Genomic DNA, 16,415 nt, shown 5'->3' on the forward strand with positions numbered 1-16,415 from the left:
ATGGGGTGTGTGGCTCAAGCAATAGGGTGGAGGGGAACCAGGCCCCAGGGGAACCAGGCCAGCTCCTCGTGGTCCCGGTCCCATGATCCCGTGGCTGGGGTCTGGATGGGACAACGTGCGAGTGCCTTGCTGGTACAAACCACGCCGACTGCCTGATTGCTGCGGGTTGGGCAGCAGGGGGTGGAGGGGCACATGCGGGGGGGCATGTGTGTGCCGCTCCGTGTGCTGGTCATGTGTTCGTGTGCGCAGCCCAGGTAGGCAGGGCCCCCCCACACCTCAGGGTGCTCTGTGCTGGGGCCCCAGTGCCAGTGGGCTGCTCCCAGGTCCCTGGGCAGGACTGTGCACACTGGAGGCCCCACATCTGGAGTGGGCCTGGCACCCATGGACTGGGTCATTGTGCAGGGCCCCACCCCGAGCAGCCAGGTCTAGCCACAGAGCCCAGCCTAGAGAATGGGTCATTCTGTGGGGGCCCACCCCAACCCCACAGATTGCATCCACCCGCTGGGCCCCACATCAACAGGCCAGGCCTACCAGCCAGGCCCCACGTCCACAGGCCAGGCCCATGAGCAGGGCCCCATGTGCATGGGCCGGGCCCACCAGCCAGGCCCCACGTCCATGGGCTAGGTCCACGAAATGGGTCCCACGTCCACGGGCCGGGCCCACCAGCCAGGTCCCACGTCCACAGGCCAGGCCCACCAGCCGGGCCCCACGTGCCTGGGCTGGGCCCATGATCAGGGGCTCACGTCCACGGGCCGGGCCCCACATCCACATGCCACGAGCCAGGCCTCACGCTAGATCTTGGGCCGCCAGCCCTTGATGAACTGCATGATCTTCTTGACCTGCAGCTTGGTGAGGCGGAAGTCGTCGGCGAGGATCTCCTCGGGGAGCTGGACGAAGATGCTGCCGTCGATGCGCTCGCGGGCGAAGAAGCTCACCACGTCCTCCGCGAGGCCGATGAAGCGCAGGCAGCGGGACACCTCCTCCACGGACAGCGCCGCCAGGTCGGCGGGCGGCTGCCAGGGCGAGCTGTCGCCGTTCAGCCAGGGCGCGCCGGGCACGTGGCTGGCGCTCTCGCCCGGGCCGCTGCGCGGGGCCGACGCCGGTGGCACCTCAATGACGCCCTGCGTGAGGTAGACGCGGGTGACGCCGCCCTCGGCCCCGCGCACGATGGTGGGCGAGAGCGGCGCCGTGCTGCGGATCACGAGGCTCTCCGTCTCCAGGCTCTTGGGGGGCCGGGGCGGGGGGGCCAGGCAGGCGCCGCCCGCCCCGCCTCGGCCCTCCTGGCTGTAGCAGTGCTCCGACTCGGGGGAGGCGCTCTCGAAGGGGTCGAAGGTCTCCGGCGTGGGGGCGGCGGGGGGCTTCTGCCAGTCCAGGGCCTCCAGCCACTCGGTGGAGGAGGAGGGGCTGGGCGAGTAGGCGGGGTTGGCAAAGGGGTTCAGGGCCCCAAAAGGGGCAAAGCGTTTCTGGGGGTGGGGGGCCTTGAGGCGGGGGCAGCTGTGGTAGGTCTTGATGGGGGCGTCGCCCCCCAGCAGGGGCGTGGAGCGCCCGCTGGCCACGCTGGGGCCCGTGTCGGCGTAGGCCCATGGGTCCGACCAGGACGTCTGGCTGGGCTGGGTGCTGGGCGGCAGGGGCCCCGGCAGCTGGCGGCCGGCAGAGTCCCCGGCCTTGCAGTCGCCCCAGGTGCAGGGGTAGCAGTAGAGGGAGTAGGAGTCCGGGGAGGGTGAGCAGCTCCCGCTCCGCGTCCCTGACCTGCCAGGAAGAGAGAGAGGGTCAGTCAGGGCACCGCCGCCGGCTGCTCCGTCTTCAATGGGCCTCACTCAGCGCCCGGATCCGCATGCCCAGAGCGCTGGGTCCACAGCCTGGATCGGGTCCCGACACGTCCGAGCATAGGGCAGGGTGGAAATCCGCTGGGCTACTCCACAGCTGGGGCATCTGCCACCGTCCCCTTCGCAGGGCGCTAGGGACCCAGCAGTGCATCGCTGGCAAACCGCCCCGGGGGCTGGATGGACGGACTGACCATGGGGGCTGGGTAAGCCGAATCTCTCCAGCTCGGCTACGGATCCGGGAATGGGCTAAGGGCAGCCCCACTTCCCCTAGACATTGGGGGGTTGCTGAGGCTGCAGGGGTTGAGAGAAGGGCCAGGCCCAGTGAGATCTAGGGGGCTGTGGGGGCATCTCCCCGGGCAGGGATAAGAGCCCTCGGGCCCAGAGAGGGTCCCAGCTGGACTGGATGGATCATTGGGGTGGGAACAGTCCTGCCCCGGGATGGCACCTGGGAGGGCCAGTTGATGCCTAATTTATAGGAGTCTGTGGTACTGCCTTCATGTGATTCGCTTCCCCACGCATGGGCAGGGCCTCCCAGGGTGAGGGTGGGGCTATAGGATCCCTCCCCCTTGATCAATAGCATCTCATGCTTGTATGTTACTTGGGCCTCCCCGCCCCGCCCCTGCCCCCTGCCTTTCCCAAAGCCCTTCCCCAGTTCCAGGCAGTGCGCCTGTCCCCAGTCACCGAAATGCAGCCACCGCTGGGCTGGAAGGTGGCAGCAGCACCGCCCAGGGGGCCAGGACAGGAGGTGGCTCAGAGCTGGGGCAGTAGAGGGGAGATGTAGGCAGGGGCGACCCAGGCTAGAATTTGGCCAGGGGACAGGCTTTGACACCCCTGCTCTTGTGAAAAGGGCACAGGGCGTCTCTGACGAGGCCTCGTGAAAGCCACCACTTCCAGCCACAGCCACCACCCTGGGCGCTGCCTCGCCGCCTTCTGTCCCGCTCCCGCGAGCACCTCCCCGGCGCGGCCCCAGGGGCAGCCGCCACTTCCAGCCACAGCCACCACCCTGGGCGCTGCCTCGCCGCCTTCTGTCCCGCTCCCGCGAGCACCTCCCCGGCGCCGCCCCGGGGGCAGCCGTCACTTCCAGCCACAGCCACCACCCTGGGCGCTGCCTCGCCGCCTTCTGTCCTGCTCCCGCGAGCACCTCCCCGGCGCGGCCCCGGGGGCAGCCGTCACTTCCAGCCACAGCCACCACCCTGGGCGCTGCCTCGCCGCCTTCTGTCCCGCTCCCGCGAGCACCTCCCCGGCGCCGCCCCGGGGGCAGCTGTCACTTCCAGCCGCAGCCACCACCCTGGGCGCTGCCTCGCCGCCTTCTGTCCTGCTCCCGCGAGCACCTCCCTGGCACGGCCCCGGGGGCCCTGTGCTCACTCACGCGTCGTGCAGCCCGGACGAGTAGTACGAGAGGCTGGGACTGGGCGAATGTGCCGGCTGGAGCTTTGGGAAGCGCAGGGGGACGGGTGGGCTGGAGGTGGCGTGGGGCCGGCTGCCCCGGGGCGGGACGGGGGGTGCGTTCAGCAAGCGACATTCCTCCTTCACCTGGAAAACACGAGGAGCCGGGGCTGGAGACAGCAGAGAGCAGCATGGACTCTTCCGCCCGAGCCCTGGGCACCCGTTAGTGCTCGGACCCCTGCCCCGAATGCCTCCCCCGGTCCCCCAGGGCCCTGCCTTGCTCGGCTTCTTGGTGCCAGGCTGCCAGGTTTGTTATCACTTAGATACCGGCTCCACCGCCGCTCGGCACCAGGAAGGAATTCCCCCTGGAGGATTGGCCTCCGGCGCCCTCCGGACTGCTCCTGCATCCTTCCAGCCCACGGGCCGCAGGGCGCGGTGCTGGGGAGGGAGAGGGCAGGAACTTTCTCTGGGTTTCTCGGCACACGGCCCTTTTCCTCCCGTGGGGCCCAGCTGTCCCCATCTGTGTCAGAGCACCCACAGGCGGGGCGGCTGCAATGGATGTGGGGGACGGCAGCGGCACACCCCACCTGCCACCCCGGCGCCGGAGATTAATGGCAGGGCCCTGCCTCTCCCTTCGGGTGCCGGTCAGCGGAACGTGTTCATCCCAGCACAAGGAGCCCCCCGGGAGTGAGGCAGAGCTGGAGCTGCCCCTGGGTTCCCTTCACTGGGATCGGGGAGACAGAGACGCACGACAGACCAGATCCTGCCCCAAGACTGAAAAACTGGGCACCACGGGCACAAGAGAGCCAGCCCCTGGGTTCCCATCTCACCCCAAAGACTCCACATGCCCCACCCAATCACACGCCCAGCCTCGGCCCCTGCACACAGCCAGGAATCATAGAAACAGGGGAGGTCAGAGTAACCCACTGGCAATATGGGGTGTATCCTATCCACCCCCACAGGCTGGTCCACTGCAGGATAGCAGCCTACTATTGCTACCAGCTGTCAGATTTATTCTTTTCCCCCGACTGGCAGAGGTGATGGAGGTCCCGAGTTCAAACCCTGCTGACAATCCAGGAGGGGTCATTCCTTCAGCATCTCTTAGTACCTGGGCAATAACCTTAGAATCCCACCGGGTTATTACCCTAATCCAGGCCCAGGACCCCAGTGCGCTCGGAGCTGTACAGACCCAAGCCCTGCCCCAAAGAGATTACAGTCTAGGGTGATCCTCCGCTTGCTGGCACTGGGAAATGTGGCTACTCTCCCCCAGCCTGTCTGCTCCCCTGGGGACCGGCAGCCAAGCCGATCTCCCCGCGGCCCCTGAGAGCCTCCGTTCATTCGCAGTGTGCCAGCAGGAGCTGGGCTGGGGGTGCTGCCATCACTGCAACGAATCCCCCCCCCACCACCACCACCACCAAAGAGCCACCAGCCAAGGGCTTGGGAGGGGCAGGGATGTAGAGAGAGCTGGAGCCAGGTGCTTTCCAGCCCGGCTGTGCCAGCCTGTGCCCGGAAAGCAGAGTCCCTGGCTCCAAGTATGAGCCCAGCCCAGCCCAGCCGGCTTCTCCCCAGATCAAAGGGACGGGAGCAGGGGTCCCCGGGGCTTGGCGGAGAGCACGAACCCAGAGCCAAGCACCAGCTCCGCACGGTCCCCTGCTGCCGGCTAGCGGTGCCAGGACGTTCCCAGCCACCACCCCTGGGCTGCTCTGCCCCAGGCCTGGAGGCCAAGGGAGCAAACCCACGGCTAGCGGAAGTGAGGGCACATCGGCCTACACAGGGGCACGAGGCCGGCCAGGCCTTCACCCTCTCCCCCATGTCCTTCTGCTGTGACAGGCTTTTAGCCCTGGTTCCCCCTTGTACATACCCACGGGATCTAATTCCCCCGCCCCTCCCCGCCCCGCTTCTCCCCAGCGCAGGGGCTGGTCTGACCTCGCAGGGTATCACTCTGGGTGCACTCCCTGCTGGCACTAGCTGGGCGGCTCTGGGTCACGTGCGGCTGCCCGGCCCTGGGTCAGCTTGGCTGACAGCCCCTTTGGCCGAAGCTCGTGTTTGGAGTCAGCGGCTGGGTGCAAGGAAGATTCAGAGACTGAAGGACAATTTCACCCAACCCAGGGCACCCGAGGCCGGGCAGGACTCCTGGGTCCCTCCCTGGCTCTGCCGCTGCCGTGCCGGGGGAGCTTGGCCGAGCTGCACAGCCTGGCTCTGTCTAGCGCGGGGATCCCCGGTGTGGTTCGTGCTGAGGGTGCCCTGCCCATGGGGTGCCGGGCGCGGGCCGAACGGAGGTGGCAGAACTCCGACAGCCAAAGGGCTCGCTTACCGCTTCGGATTTGGGCGGGACGGGAGGCGGCGTTTCCTCCCCGGGCAGGGTGGGGCGGTGAGGGGAGCCCAGCGGAGAGGAGGCGGCGAAGGACATGAGGTCGCGCTGCCCTTTGTTGGCGCTGCCCAGCCCCGGCCAGTTGCCGCCGGGCTCCGAGAAGTTCTCCGGGTTCTGGTTGGTCCAGAGCTCCTCGTAGGGGATCTCCAGCGGCTCCTGAGTCCTGAACTCGGGCTCGGCCCAGTCGGGCGTGACGTACTCCCGCTCCGAGTCGGAGAGGTCAGCCGGGGCCGAGCGCTCATGGCGGGGGAGGAGCAGCTGCTGGGGCTGCCCGCCCGGCACCGCCAGGGGCTCCTCGGGGGCGTGGGCCGAGCCCCCGCTATAGATGCAGAGCGAGAGGCGCTGGAAGGCCGGGGCCAGCTCCTCGCGGGCGCAGCCCTGCAGGCAGAGGCGGATGCGCCGGGGGCTGGCGCACTCCTCCGCCAGGTCGGGCTTGGCCTCCCGCACGGCCTTGGAGTACTCGTCGGGGTCGAAGCGCTCCTGGCAGACGGCGGCGCTGTCCCGCACCAGCTTCTCCAGCTGGGGGTCACCCCAGAGCAGCCCCTGGGGCAGGGCGAAGCGCGGCATGTCGCTCAGCAGCAGGACGTGGAAGGGCACCACGGCCTCCTGGCGCAGGATGCAGCCCAGCACCACGGTCCTGGAGAGGATGCTGAGTAGCTTGTAGCAGTGCCCCTCGCGGATGGCGTGCAGGTCGTAGGGGTTGCGCGGGGGCCGGCCGGGCACCGCCACGTTGACGGGCAGCCGCACCTTCTCGATGATGCTGCGGATGGTGTGCTCGCCCTCCCGCATCTGCAGCTCCAGCGGGCTGCGGGTGCTGAAGCTGCCCTTGCACTGGAAGGGCAGGCTGAGGCTCTCGTTGGTGCGGTGGTTCATGCAGATCAGGCAGGGCACCTTGCCCTTCACCGGCTTGCCACCCGGCGGGCCCGCCCGGCCCAGCTTGCGCAGGAGGGTGGGGAGGCGCCACTTCTCCTTGGCCCCCTTGGCGCACAGGATCTCGGCCTGGCCCATCAGCGTCAGCTCGTCGCCCGCCTGCAGCGTGAAGTTGTAGACCTCGCTGTCCTCGCTGAACTCCCCGGACACCACCTGGTGGGGGGGGACACGGGCACCGGGTTAACGGGGCTGGGGTGGGCATGACAACTGGGCAGCACAGGGGCCCCGAGGGGTGAATGGGGCTGCAGAGGCGGCTGGCACCGGGGGCCACGGGGGATGGGCAGCACACAGGGGCCCCGAGGGGTGAATGGGGCTGCAGAGGCGGCTGGCACCGGGGGGGACGGAGGATGGGCAGCACAGGGACCCCGAGGGGTGAATGGGGCTGCAGAGGTGGTTGGCACCGGGGGGCACGGGGGATGGGCAGCACACAGGCCCCGAGGGGTGAATGGGGCTGCAGAGGCGGCTGGCACTGGGGGGCATGGGGGATGGGCAGCACAGGGGCCCCGAGGGGTGAATGGGGCTGCAGAGGCAGCTGGCACTGGGGGGCATGGGGGATGGGCAGCACAGGGGCCCCGAGGGGTGAATGGGGCTGCAGAGGTGGCTGGCACTGGGGGGCATGGGGGATGGGCAGCACAGGGGCCCCGAGGGGTGAATGGGGCTGCAGAGGTGGCTGGCACTGGGGGGCATGGGGGATGGGCAGCACAGGGGCCCCGAGGGGTGAATGGGGCTGCAGAGGCGGCTGGCACCGGGGGGCACGGGGGATGGGCAGCACACAGGGGCCCCGAGGGGTGAATGGGGCTGCAGAGGTGGCTGGCACTGGGGGGCACGGGGGATGGGCAGCACACAGGCCCCGAGGGGTGAATGGGACTGCAGGGCCCAAGAAGGGGGCAGCCGTGTCTGTGGCTTAGACGAGCGTTTTGGGTGCCATGGGACAGGACACCAAATGCCCAGGGCTCTCCAGTCATCTGCGTCGGAGCAGGCCCCTGCCTTGAGCTGAGTGGGCCAAGGCCATGGTTCCCTGGTGCCGGGATCCCAGCGCTGCTCCCTGCAGGCCTCCTGCACAGCCGGTGCTGACCAGAGGGCGTTGGGCCCCGGGCAGATCCCAGGGACCTGCTCCCAGCCAGCCCAGCACCGGGGCACCTGCTGGTGGGCGCTGGGCCGGGCGCTGACCTTCACGCTGAAGGTGATGGCCTCCATGACGAAGACGCGGTCCGGGAAGCTGCTGGCCACCTCCTCCACGCTGTTGAAATACTGAACTGGTTCCCGCACGTCCCGGTCTTGGTCCAGCAGCTTAAACTTCCCTGCAATGGCCCAGCACAAAGCCCCGGTTAATGGAAAGAGACCCAGCCCCGCGCAGCGCTGCAAGGCCTCCCCCCCTCCCCAGGCAGGTCCCAGCTCCATCCCTGGGTGTGTTTGGTCGAGGGGTTCACCTAGCAACGGCCTGTGGCTTCTGCCGCTCAGATTCCTGCCTGGAGAGCTCATGTTTGCCCACGGACAATGCAAGCCCAGGGCATCCATGCGAAGCTGGCCCCAGAGGGGTCCCAGGGGGCGGCGAAGGGGCCTCGTCCATGAGAAAGGCTGAGCGCCCCCGCGCCTGCCACCTCCCCAGGAGGGGGTCCCCTCGATGCAAATATTGGGGGTTCCTGCCCCAGCCTTCACTCGCGGGGCAGCCCCGGGTCTCCCTCCCTCCTTAGGGTCTGCAGCACCCACGCTCACTGCAATAGCGGCACAGAGGGTGCCCGGGATGATGCGAGGCGGGTACATTCACTGATGTTGGGAGCACGTTCCCAGGCCGGCCTTCGCACGATCCCCCCAGGGCTGGGAGGACACGACCCAGCTTGTTAAGAGCTGCAGAGAGATGACAGGAGAAGAGGAACTGTCCAGCCCCCCTCGGCAGGCACCAGGTGAATGCCCACAGCTGGGATGTGGGGGAAGGTCCAAGGCTAACAGGGCCAATGGGGCAGGGCAGGACCATGGGCCCAAACCCATCCCTCGGGTAGCTCCATTGACCCCAGAGAGGATGGCGAATTTTGTCCCATGATTTTTATCAGTATACCAGCGAAGCCCACTGACTCCTGCCCGGCCCTTTCCCTCTCCTCCCTGGGACCCTCCTGGCCAGAGGGAAGGGGGCAGACAGAGATGAGGCCAGCTGGCTTACGGGAAAGCCACCTCCCCCCCGGCATGGCGTGGCGAGAGAGCAGGAAATCCCTGAGCAGAGGGAGGGCCGGCTGGATCAATGGGCCACGGCCAAGCGCTTCCTGCTCAGCAAAGGCAACGTCCCCAGGGCTCACTTCCCACAGACCTGAGGTCAGCCCCCTTCCGCAGCCAGGCATGGTAATACCCAGCCATTGCCAACAGGGGGCAATGGGACACCGCTCCAGCCCCCTTACCCCCTCAGTGCCCCTGTGCTTCCCAGTCCCCCCTGCCCCCCCAGTGCCACATGATGGGGGGGGGAGGGTGCTAAAGTTATTCCTCTGATTAGCTGAGAAACTTTCTAATGAGTTAACACCCGTCCTCCAGGACAGCCGCTGAGATCCAGGAGTTTAGGGACAGCCCGGGGCTGCCCGGCCCTTCTGCCTGTGCTGGAGCAGAGGGGCACTTGCAGCTCTGGTGATGTCACTAAGTAAGGGCCGATGGCGTATTCCCCACACACGCACTTTCCATACGCCTGGCGGGCTAGGCAGAACCGAGCCGTGTGAAGCAGCTCCCCAGGCCCAGCACAAACCGGAGCAGGGCCGAGGGAAGCTGACACACATTCCCAGCAGATCCGCTGCTCTCAACCCCGCCGAGCCAATCGGAATTCATCTGGGCCCAGAGTTTGCCAGGCCTCTGAGCGGCAGCGGGACTTTACCTTGGCCTAGTATAGGCCCCTTTGCCCCTCTCACCCTCTGCAAACGTCCCTGGGCACCTACTGGCTCCAGAAGCTGGTTTGTTGTGGGGCTTATTTGGCTCAGAGCTCTTTCTGCACTGATGGCAAAAAATTAAGCCCTGTTACTTCTTCATGACTGGTCAAATAAACCATAGGGGATGGGTTTCCCTTTCCTGATGGGACAAGTGTGCAAGAACTTCCAGCATATATATTTGTGTGTGTAACATACACACCTACTACACCAGAGCACAGCGGAGTAGCTTGCTTAACTGGCAGCAGTAGTAGGCTGTTACCCTCAGCACCAAGGCACTAACTTCCTTAGCTGGCAGCAGTAGTGTATGATGCAGTAATGCCATTAACTGGCAGCAGTAATAGGCTTTTATCCTCAGCATTGAAGCTCAGCAGAGTAACTCCCTTAGCTGGCAGCAGTAGTGGGCTGTTACCCTTGATGTGGAGCAGCCACTAGTGGAGGGATACAGCACTCACTTTACCAGTGTGTTACACGTACAGGTTAGAGACATGGGGGAACCATTGTAGCCCTTACGCATGATGACTACGTTAACGAAGCTACCAGAGAACTCACAGGAGATCCCACATCACAATTCACACGGGAATTTAGAATTACCATCAAATCCTTCTCCAGGCAACTCCAAGAAAAACTCTACAACCTCATCCCCCATGAAGCCACACCAGGGACCCTCCAAGATACATACAAAAAAAATATTTATTTATTTATTTATTTATTATTTATTTATACACAAGGGAACCCCGGCAGACCCATCATATTTGGCCACGGAATTCTTACTGAACAGGACTCAGAGAAACCATCCTGAAACTACTCACCATACAAAGGACCAACTTCCTCCAGAACACGACCAACTTCCTCCAGAATACGACCAACTTCCTTCAGAAACTCTAAAACATTAACAACCTCCCTCAGAACACCGTCCTCACCACCATGGACATCATCTCCCTATACACCAACATCCTTCATTGCTGCCTGCCTCAAATATCTGCAAGACAATGGACAAAGCTTGGAAACCCACCCCACATCCATCGCCAAACTCACCCATTTCATCCTCACCCACAAAGGTGTCACATTTCATAGAATCATAGAATATCAGTGTTGGAAGGGACCTCAGGAGGTATCTAGTCCAACCCTCTGCTCAAAGCAGGACCAATCCCCAACTAAATCATCCCAGCCAGGGCTTTGTCAAGCCTGACCTTAAAAACCTCTAAGGAAGGCGATTCCACCATCTCCCTAGGTAACCCATTCCAGTGCTTCACCACCCTCCTAGTGAAATAGTGTTTCCTAATAGCCAACTTAGATCTCCTCCACTGCAACTTGAGACCATTACTCCTTGTTCTGTCATCTGGTACCACTGAGAACAGTCCAGATCCATCCTCTTTGGAACCCCCTTTCAGCTAGTTGAAAGCAGCTATCAAATCCCCCCTCATTCTTCTCTTCTGCAGACTAAACAATCCCAGTTCCCTCAGCCTCTCCTCATAAGTCATGTGCTCCAGCCCCCTAATCATTTTTGTTGCCCTCCGCTGGACTCTTTCCAATTTTTCCACATCCTTCTTGTAGTGGGGGGCCCAAAACTGGACACAGTACTCCAGATGAGGCCTCACCAATGCTGAATAGAGGAGAATGATCACGTCCCTCGATCTGCTGGCAATGCCCCTACTTATACAGCCCAAAATGCCGTTAGCCTTCTTGGCAACAAGGGCACACTGTTAACTCATATCCAGCTTCTTGTCCACTGTAATCCCTAGGTCCTTTTCTGCAGAACTGCTGCCTAGCCAGTCGGTCCCTAGTCTGTAGCAATGCATGGGATTCTTCCATCCTAAGTGCAGGACTCTGCACTTGTCCTTGTTGAACCTCGTCAGATTAACAACAATTTAACAACAAACACTTTGTCCAAACCATGGGAACAGCCGTGGGTACTGAGATGACTCCTCAATATTCCATCCTCTCCATGGGCCACCTTGAGGAAGAAGGTCTATAAAAATGCACAACACAACCAACAATGTACCTGAGATACATCGATGATATTTTCACCCTCTGGACAGACGACCCAAACTCCCTCGTAGACTTTCACCGCAACTTCAACAACCACCACCCATCCATCAAAGTCTTTCTAGAACAATCCCGCACCAGCATCAACTTCTTGGACACCACAATCAGCTTCATCAGTGGAACCCTACAAATGACTGCATACAAGAAACCCCTTGATCACCCCACTTACCTCCACTGATCCAGTAGACACCCCGAACACACCAAGGAATCTGTTATCAACAGCCAGGCACTCAGATACCAAAGAACATGCTCTGAGGAGAAAGTCCAGGATACACATCTTAACACAACCAAAACGGCCTTCACCAAACAAGGACATTTCAACAGAGAAGTAGATTGGATCATGGAATGGGCTGTCTAAATACATTGGGGGATAGCTCAGTGGTTTGAGCATTGGCCTGCTAAACTCAGGATTGTAAGTTCAATCCTTGAGGGAGCCATTTAGGGAACTAGGGTAAAAATCTGTCTGGGGATTGTTCCTACTTTGAGCAGGGGATTGGACTAGATGACCTCCTGAGGTCTCTTCCAATCCTATAAACATTTTAAACCCTCCTGTGACTGCACACCTCTAGTTGTCACCTACCGCTGCACTCTAGATCCCATGTGGGATATCATCAAACAATTACGACCCATATTCAGTGTGGACTACAGCCGGAAAGAAATCTTTCCTGAGCCCCTCTTCTGGCCTTCAAACAACCCCTCAACCTCGCCAAACTCATCTTTTGAAGCAAGCTCCCCACAGACCAGGACCCACCAACTCAAAGCAGCACCAAACTCTGCCAGAACAACAAATGCAAATCCTGCATACATATCGCCACGGCTACAATGATCAACGCCCCCTGCGACACACCTTTCAAGATCTGTGGGTCCTACACGTGCCCATCACAACACGTGGTGTACCACAATCAGTGCATCAAATGCCCCAACAACAACTCTCTGAGTGAAACCAGAGAAACATTACGCTTTCAAGGGAACTCATGCAGAAAAATGACAAAAGACAACAACACCCCCGTCACCTGTGGGTGAACTTTCCACAAAGCGATCACTCCATATCTGACCTCTCAGTGCTCATCCTCAAAGGACACCTGCACAACACCTGCAAAAGATGAGTCTGGGAACTTAAATTCATAACTGCTGGACACTAAACACCACGGACTTCGCAGAAACGCTGGTTTCACGGCTCATTACACACCCTGCTGCCTGTTAACCCTCATTTGCCCACTTCATTTTAAGTGGTCTCCTGGAGCATGTGTGCATCACTTATGCTTAATAGTCTTTCCCACCTTGTGTTTAGCGCAGACACACTGAAGAAGACTCTGTGGAGCTCAAAAGCATGTCCCTTCTACCAGCAGAAGTTGGTCCAGTAAAAGATATCACCTCACCCACCCTGTCTCGCTCACATCCTGGGACCGACACGGCTGCAGCAACACTGCCGACAACATGTACAGGTGGATAATCTGGGTTCCCCACGACCCCGCGGCCTTAGCGTTCGCTTCCCGCGGCTGCTTGGGCCAGCCAAGCTCAATCGCTCTTGGGGAGCAAAGAGGAAGCCACCCAGGGAGGAATATTCTTGGGCAACGTTGGGCATCACACACCAGCACCAGGCCTCTGCTTGGGCTGCCCCACCTCAGTGTCCTGGGCTGGGACCTCCTGGGGTTCGTGTGAACCCAAGGAGAGCCCATGCCCCCTCCCCGCCCCAGCCTAGAGGAGAGCCCACAGGGAAGCAGGCAGCTCGGCCACATGGCAGCTCCCGGCTCTCTACTGCCCGCGGTGATGACACGGATGGAGGGGAAGCAGCTAGGGGTAGGGTGGATCCCATGGAGGCAGGAACGGGGTCTGCCCAGGCTGGAGGGAGATCAAGACGAGGGAGGGGTGACCCCCGTGGGTCAGTGCAGAAGCGCTATAGAGGGGGATCCATGCCCTGTAGGATTGGGCCCAGAAAACTTGGGGTTTCTCTGGCTCCTTCCCTCCTCTTCAGCATCTCCTCTGCCCTCACCCTCACCCCCCGACCCCCTCCAGAGCGTGGTCACGTAGCCCAGCCCCGGCCCTGCAACTCCTGCTGCTCCCAGGATGAAATGCCAAATGCCAGCCAGTTCCCGGTCTCCCACGCCAGGGCTCCCCCACCCGCTCGCTCTGCATGGCTCAGCGCCGGCTGACTGGCAGGAAACACACTGCCCAGAGGGGGGAGGCTCCCGGGCGGGCAGCAGGCCCAGCCGTGCCATCTGGGAACCTTCGCTGCCCGGCAACCAGCCCCGAGTCGAGAACGTTTTTTCCTGACCCTGGACAGCCGAGATCTGTGCCCCACCCCTCAACGCGCCGGTTCAGTGGGAGGACGGACAGACAGACCTCACCTCCCCCCAAGCACCTGAAGGGCTTCACCGGGGTTTTTGGTTCACAACCTTGGCGAGGCCCGGGGCTGTCTGCTCACGCTGGGGGTGGGGGGCAAGGACACATGGGGGGGGCGTTTCCCTTCCCCGGCGAGGCAGCAGCGTTAGCTCCCACTCCCAGACACCCTCGGCTTCCCTCCCTGGTGATTTCCAACATCCCATTGCCATGGAAACTGCTGGCAGGCTGCTCCGTTCCCAAGCCCGCCACACCCGCCACAGCTCCCCAGCGGGCTGCGTGGGGGGGTCCCTGTGCCCTGCCTCGGCCTGCTCCCCACCCCACCCCCCGTCCTCTAACAGAGCCAAGAGCCAGGGCCCCGGGGGCGGCTGACGGGCAGAGCCCCTCCGGAGCTGCATCTGTTGTGGCCTCATGGTGCCACATTGGCCTGACAGCCACCAGTCATCCAGCGCCGCTGCCAGCCGCGCGCGAGAGCGGCAGCCCCTCATCCGGCGTGTGCATGGGGGGGATCGAGGCTGGGGCGGCTGGAGCCACCAGAAGGGGGCCTCCCTCCCTGCCAGCCCCTGCCCCCCTCTTCACACCCACTCCTGAGTCCATGAGCCACCTCCCAAGGGTCTGGTCCCCTCTGGCGTCCAGAGATCCACGAATCGGCCTCCCCCAGCCCTACGGGGAATGCACATAAGCCCGGGTGCTGCGTTTCCCGTAGAGGGTCAGGAACGAACCGTGCTGGGGGGCCAGACGGTGGTGACGGGGTGGAGGGTGACGGCAGGGGCCGAGCTCCCGCTGGGATGTGCAGACCGTACTGGCTGAGGGGAGAAACCGATCCCCAGCCCCCGGATTCTGACTCACTCCCCCGGGGCTCGAAGCCCTGGCTGACTCGCAGCCAACCCACTTTGCATGGATTCAGACGTCCCAGACTGCCAGGTAACTGGCCCCACTAAGCTGGAACATCCACAAGGGCTGGGAAGGTTAATGTCTGGCTGATGGTCCTGGCCTTGCTCTGCCTCAGGGCTGGGTTCAAATCCTGTTTCAGTCACAAGTGGAATGAGTTTGCTGGTCTCAGTGAATGTGGGTACACAGAGGAGTCCTGACTCGCACGTGTGGGTCTGAGCCACCGGCACACACCGTCTGCTCCCCAGCACTAGGCCCGCCTGCTAGGGGCCTCCAGCTGTTTTCTGAAATAAAATAATCAACCCCCTTGGGGAGCTACTGTTTGGGGTAAACTCCTGCCGGCCCCGAAGTGCTACAGAGCCCGGTGCAGCCCAGTCACCACTAGCACCAGAGCAGGGGTGGAGACGGGTTATTAACGATTCTCATGCAATCACAGCCAATATTGGCTGGAACCAATTACCAGCCAGCTGGCAAAGAGCAAGGCCTTGTTTTAAAATGGGTCGTCCCTCCAGGGCACAGAAAACAGCCGAGTTTCCCTGGGGGTTAAAGGGTGGAAGTGGGAGGAAGAGAGGGAGGGTGTTGAGGGCTAAATTGCCTTGCAATTTAAAACATTTCTATCTGTGGATTCAGCTTTGGTCTCTAAGAGACACGACTGACCCAGCGAGGCAGAAACGTTTGCAGGGATCTGAGCTTAGCCCGTCCCCCTGGAAATTGGGGATTTAGTTGGGGTTGGCCCTGCTTTGAGCAGGGGGTTGGACTAGATACCTCCTGAGGTCCCTTCCAACCCTGAGATTCGATGAGTCTATGAAGTCCTGGAGACCCAAACACAACAGCAGCATCAGGCCATGGTACCAGAAAGTCACGGGGAGGATAAACCCGACGGGAAACTGACCAGCCCAGAGTCACTGCCCCAGAAGGAGTGAAACGCAAAATGAAAACAACCTGCGTCCCTGGGGACCAGACAGAGATTCTGGGCTGGCTGCGGCCCCTCGCCTCCCTCCCTGCCCGGGGACTGCGACAGCTGCTGCATGCACCACCAACCCGGAGGGACAGGGCCCAGGCAGGTGAGGCAGGTGGCCTGCGGGAGTGAGCGGCTGGCTGGGGAGTCACAGACCCTCCCAGCTTGCGTTACCCTCTGACCCCTCCCCACTCAGGGGCCTGCGCAATAGAATTAAGCTTCTGCCTTGCCCTAGTAAATGCTGCGGGCGCGGAGCCGACGTATGTCCAGGGAGATGCTGCATGGGGCTAATGTGGTTGCAGACGTCGTTTGGGGAAGGGTTGCTTCCAAGATTGTCGCCGGGGCGGGCCGGGGCGGGGCGGGGTCAATGACACGCTGCATCGGCCTAGCCCTGCTCCCACTGAAGTCAAGAGTAAAAGGCCCATAGTTCCCAGTGCCCAGTTACGCTAAGGCCGAGTGACCCTGCCTGGGCCCAGCACCACAGCTAGGGCGAGCACCTGGCTCTGCGACGCTCCATTGGCAGATCGGAAACCCAGATCACCCCGTCCCCCGGAGCAAACCCGGCTGCCCCAGGCCATGGTAACAGCTGCACCATCCGATCTGCCCCTAGGTCACATGTCAGAGCCGGCTGCCAGGGACGGTCCCACAAAACCCAAGGGCCGCTGGCCCGGTTTGCAAGAACGCCCCCCGCCGGATTGACAGGAGTCACACGCACCTGCCCCGTCACTGATGGGAAAGCAAGAGCTGGCTCCACCGTGGGAGCA

At 62.4% G+C, this 16,415-nt stretch overlaps 1 protein-coding gene across 1 annotated transcript in view; it reads right to left on the minus strand.

Moving 5' to 3' along the window:
* Nucleotides 1-508: 508 nt before the first annotated feature.
* GAREM2 (GRB2 associated regulator of MAPK1 subtype 2) overlaps nt 509-16,415 on the minus strand; it is a 37,376-nt gene continuing 21,469 nt past the window's right edge. The window contains exons 3-6 of the mRNA XM_054023431.1: nt 7,684-7,814; nt 5,527-6,666; nt 3,196-3,359; nt 509-1,749 (exon numbers count right to left, since the gene is read on the minus strand). Coding sequence (XP_053879406.1) covers nt 792-1,749; nt 3,196-3,359; nt 5,527-6,666; nt 7,684-7,814 — 2,393 coding nt within the window. The 3' untranslated portion in view covers nt 509-791. The remainder of the gene's footprint in view (nt 1,750-3,195; nt 3,360-5,526; nt 6,667-7,683; nt 7,815-16,415) is intronic.

The sequence above is a fragment of the Malaclemys terrapin genome, chromosome 3 (genome assembly GCF_027887155.1).
Source record: "Malaclemys terrapin pileata isolate rMalTer1 chromosome 3, rMalTer1.hap1, whole genome shotgun sequence".
NCBI classification, from domain to species: Eukaryota; Metazoa; Chordata; order Testudines; family Emydidae; genus Malaclemys; species Malaclemys terrapin.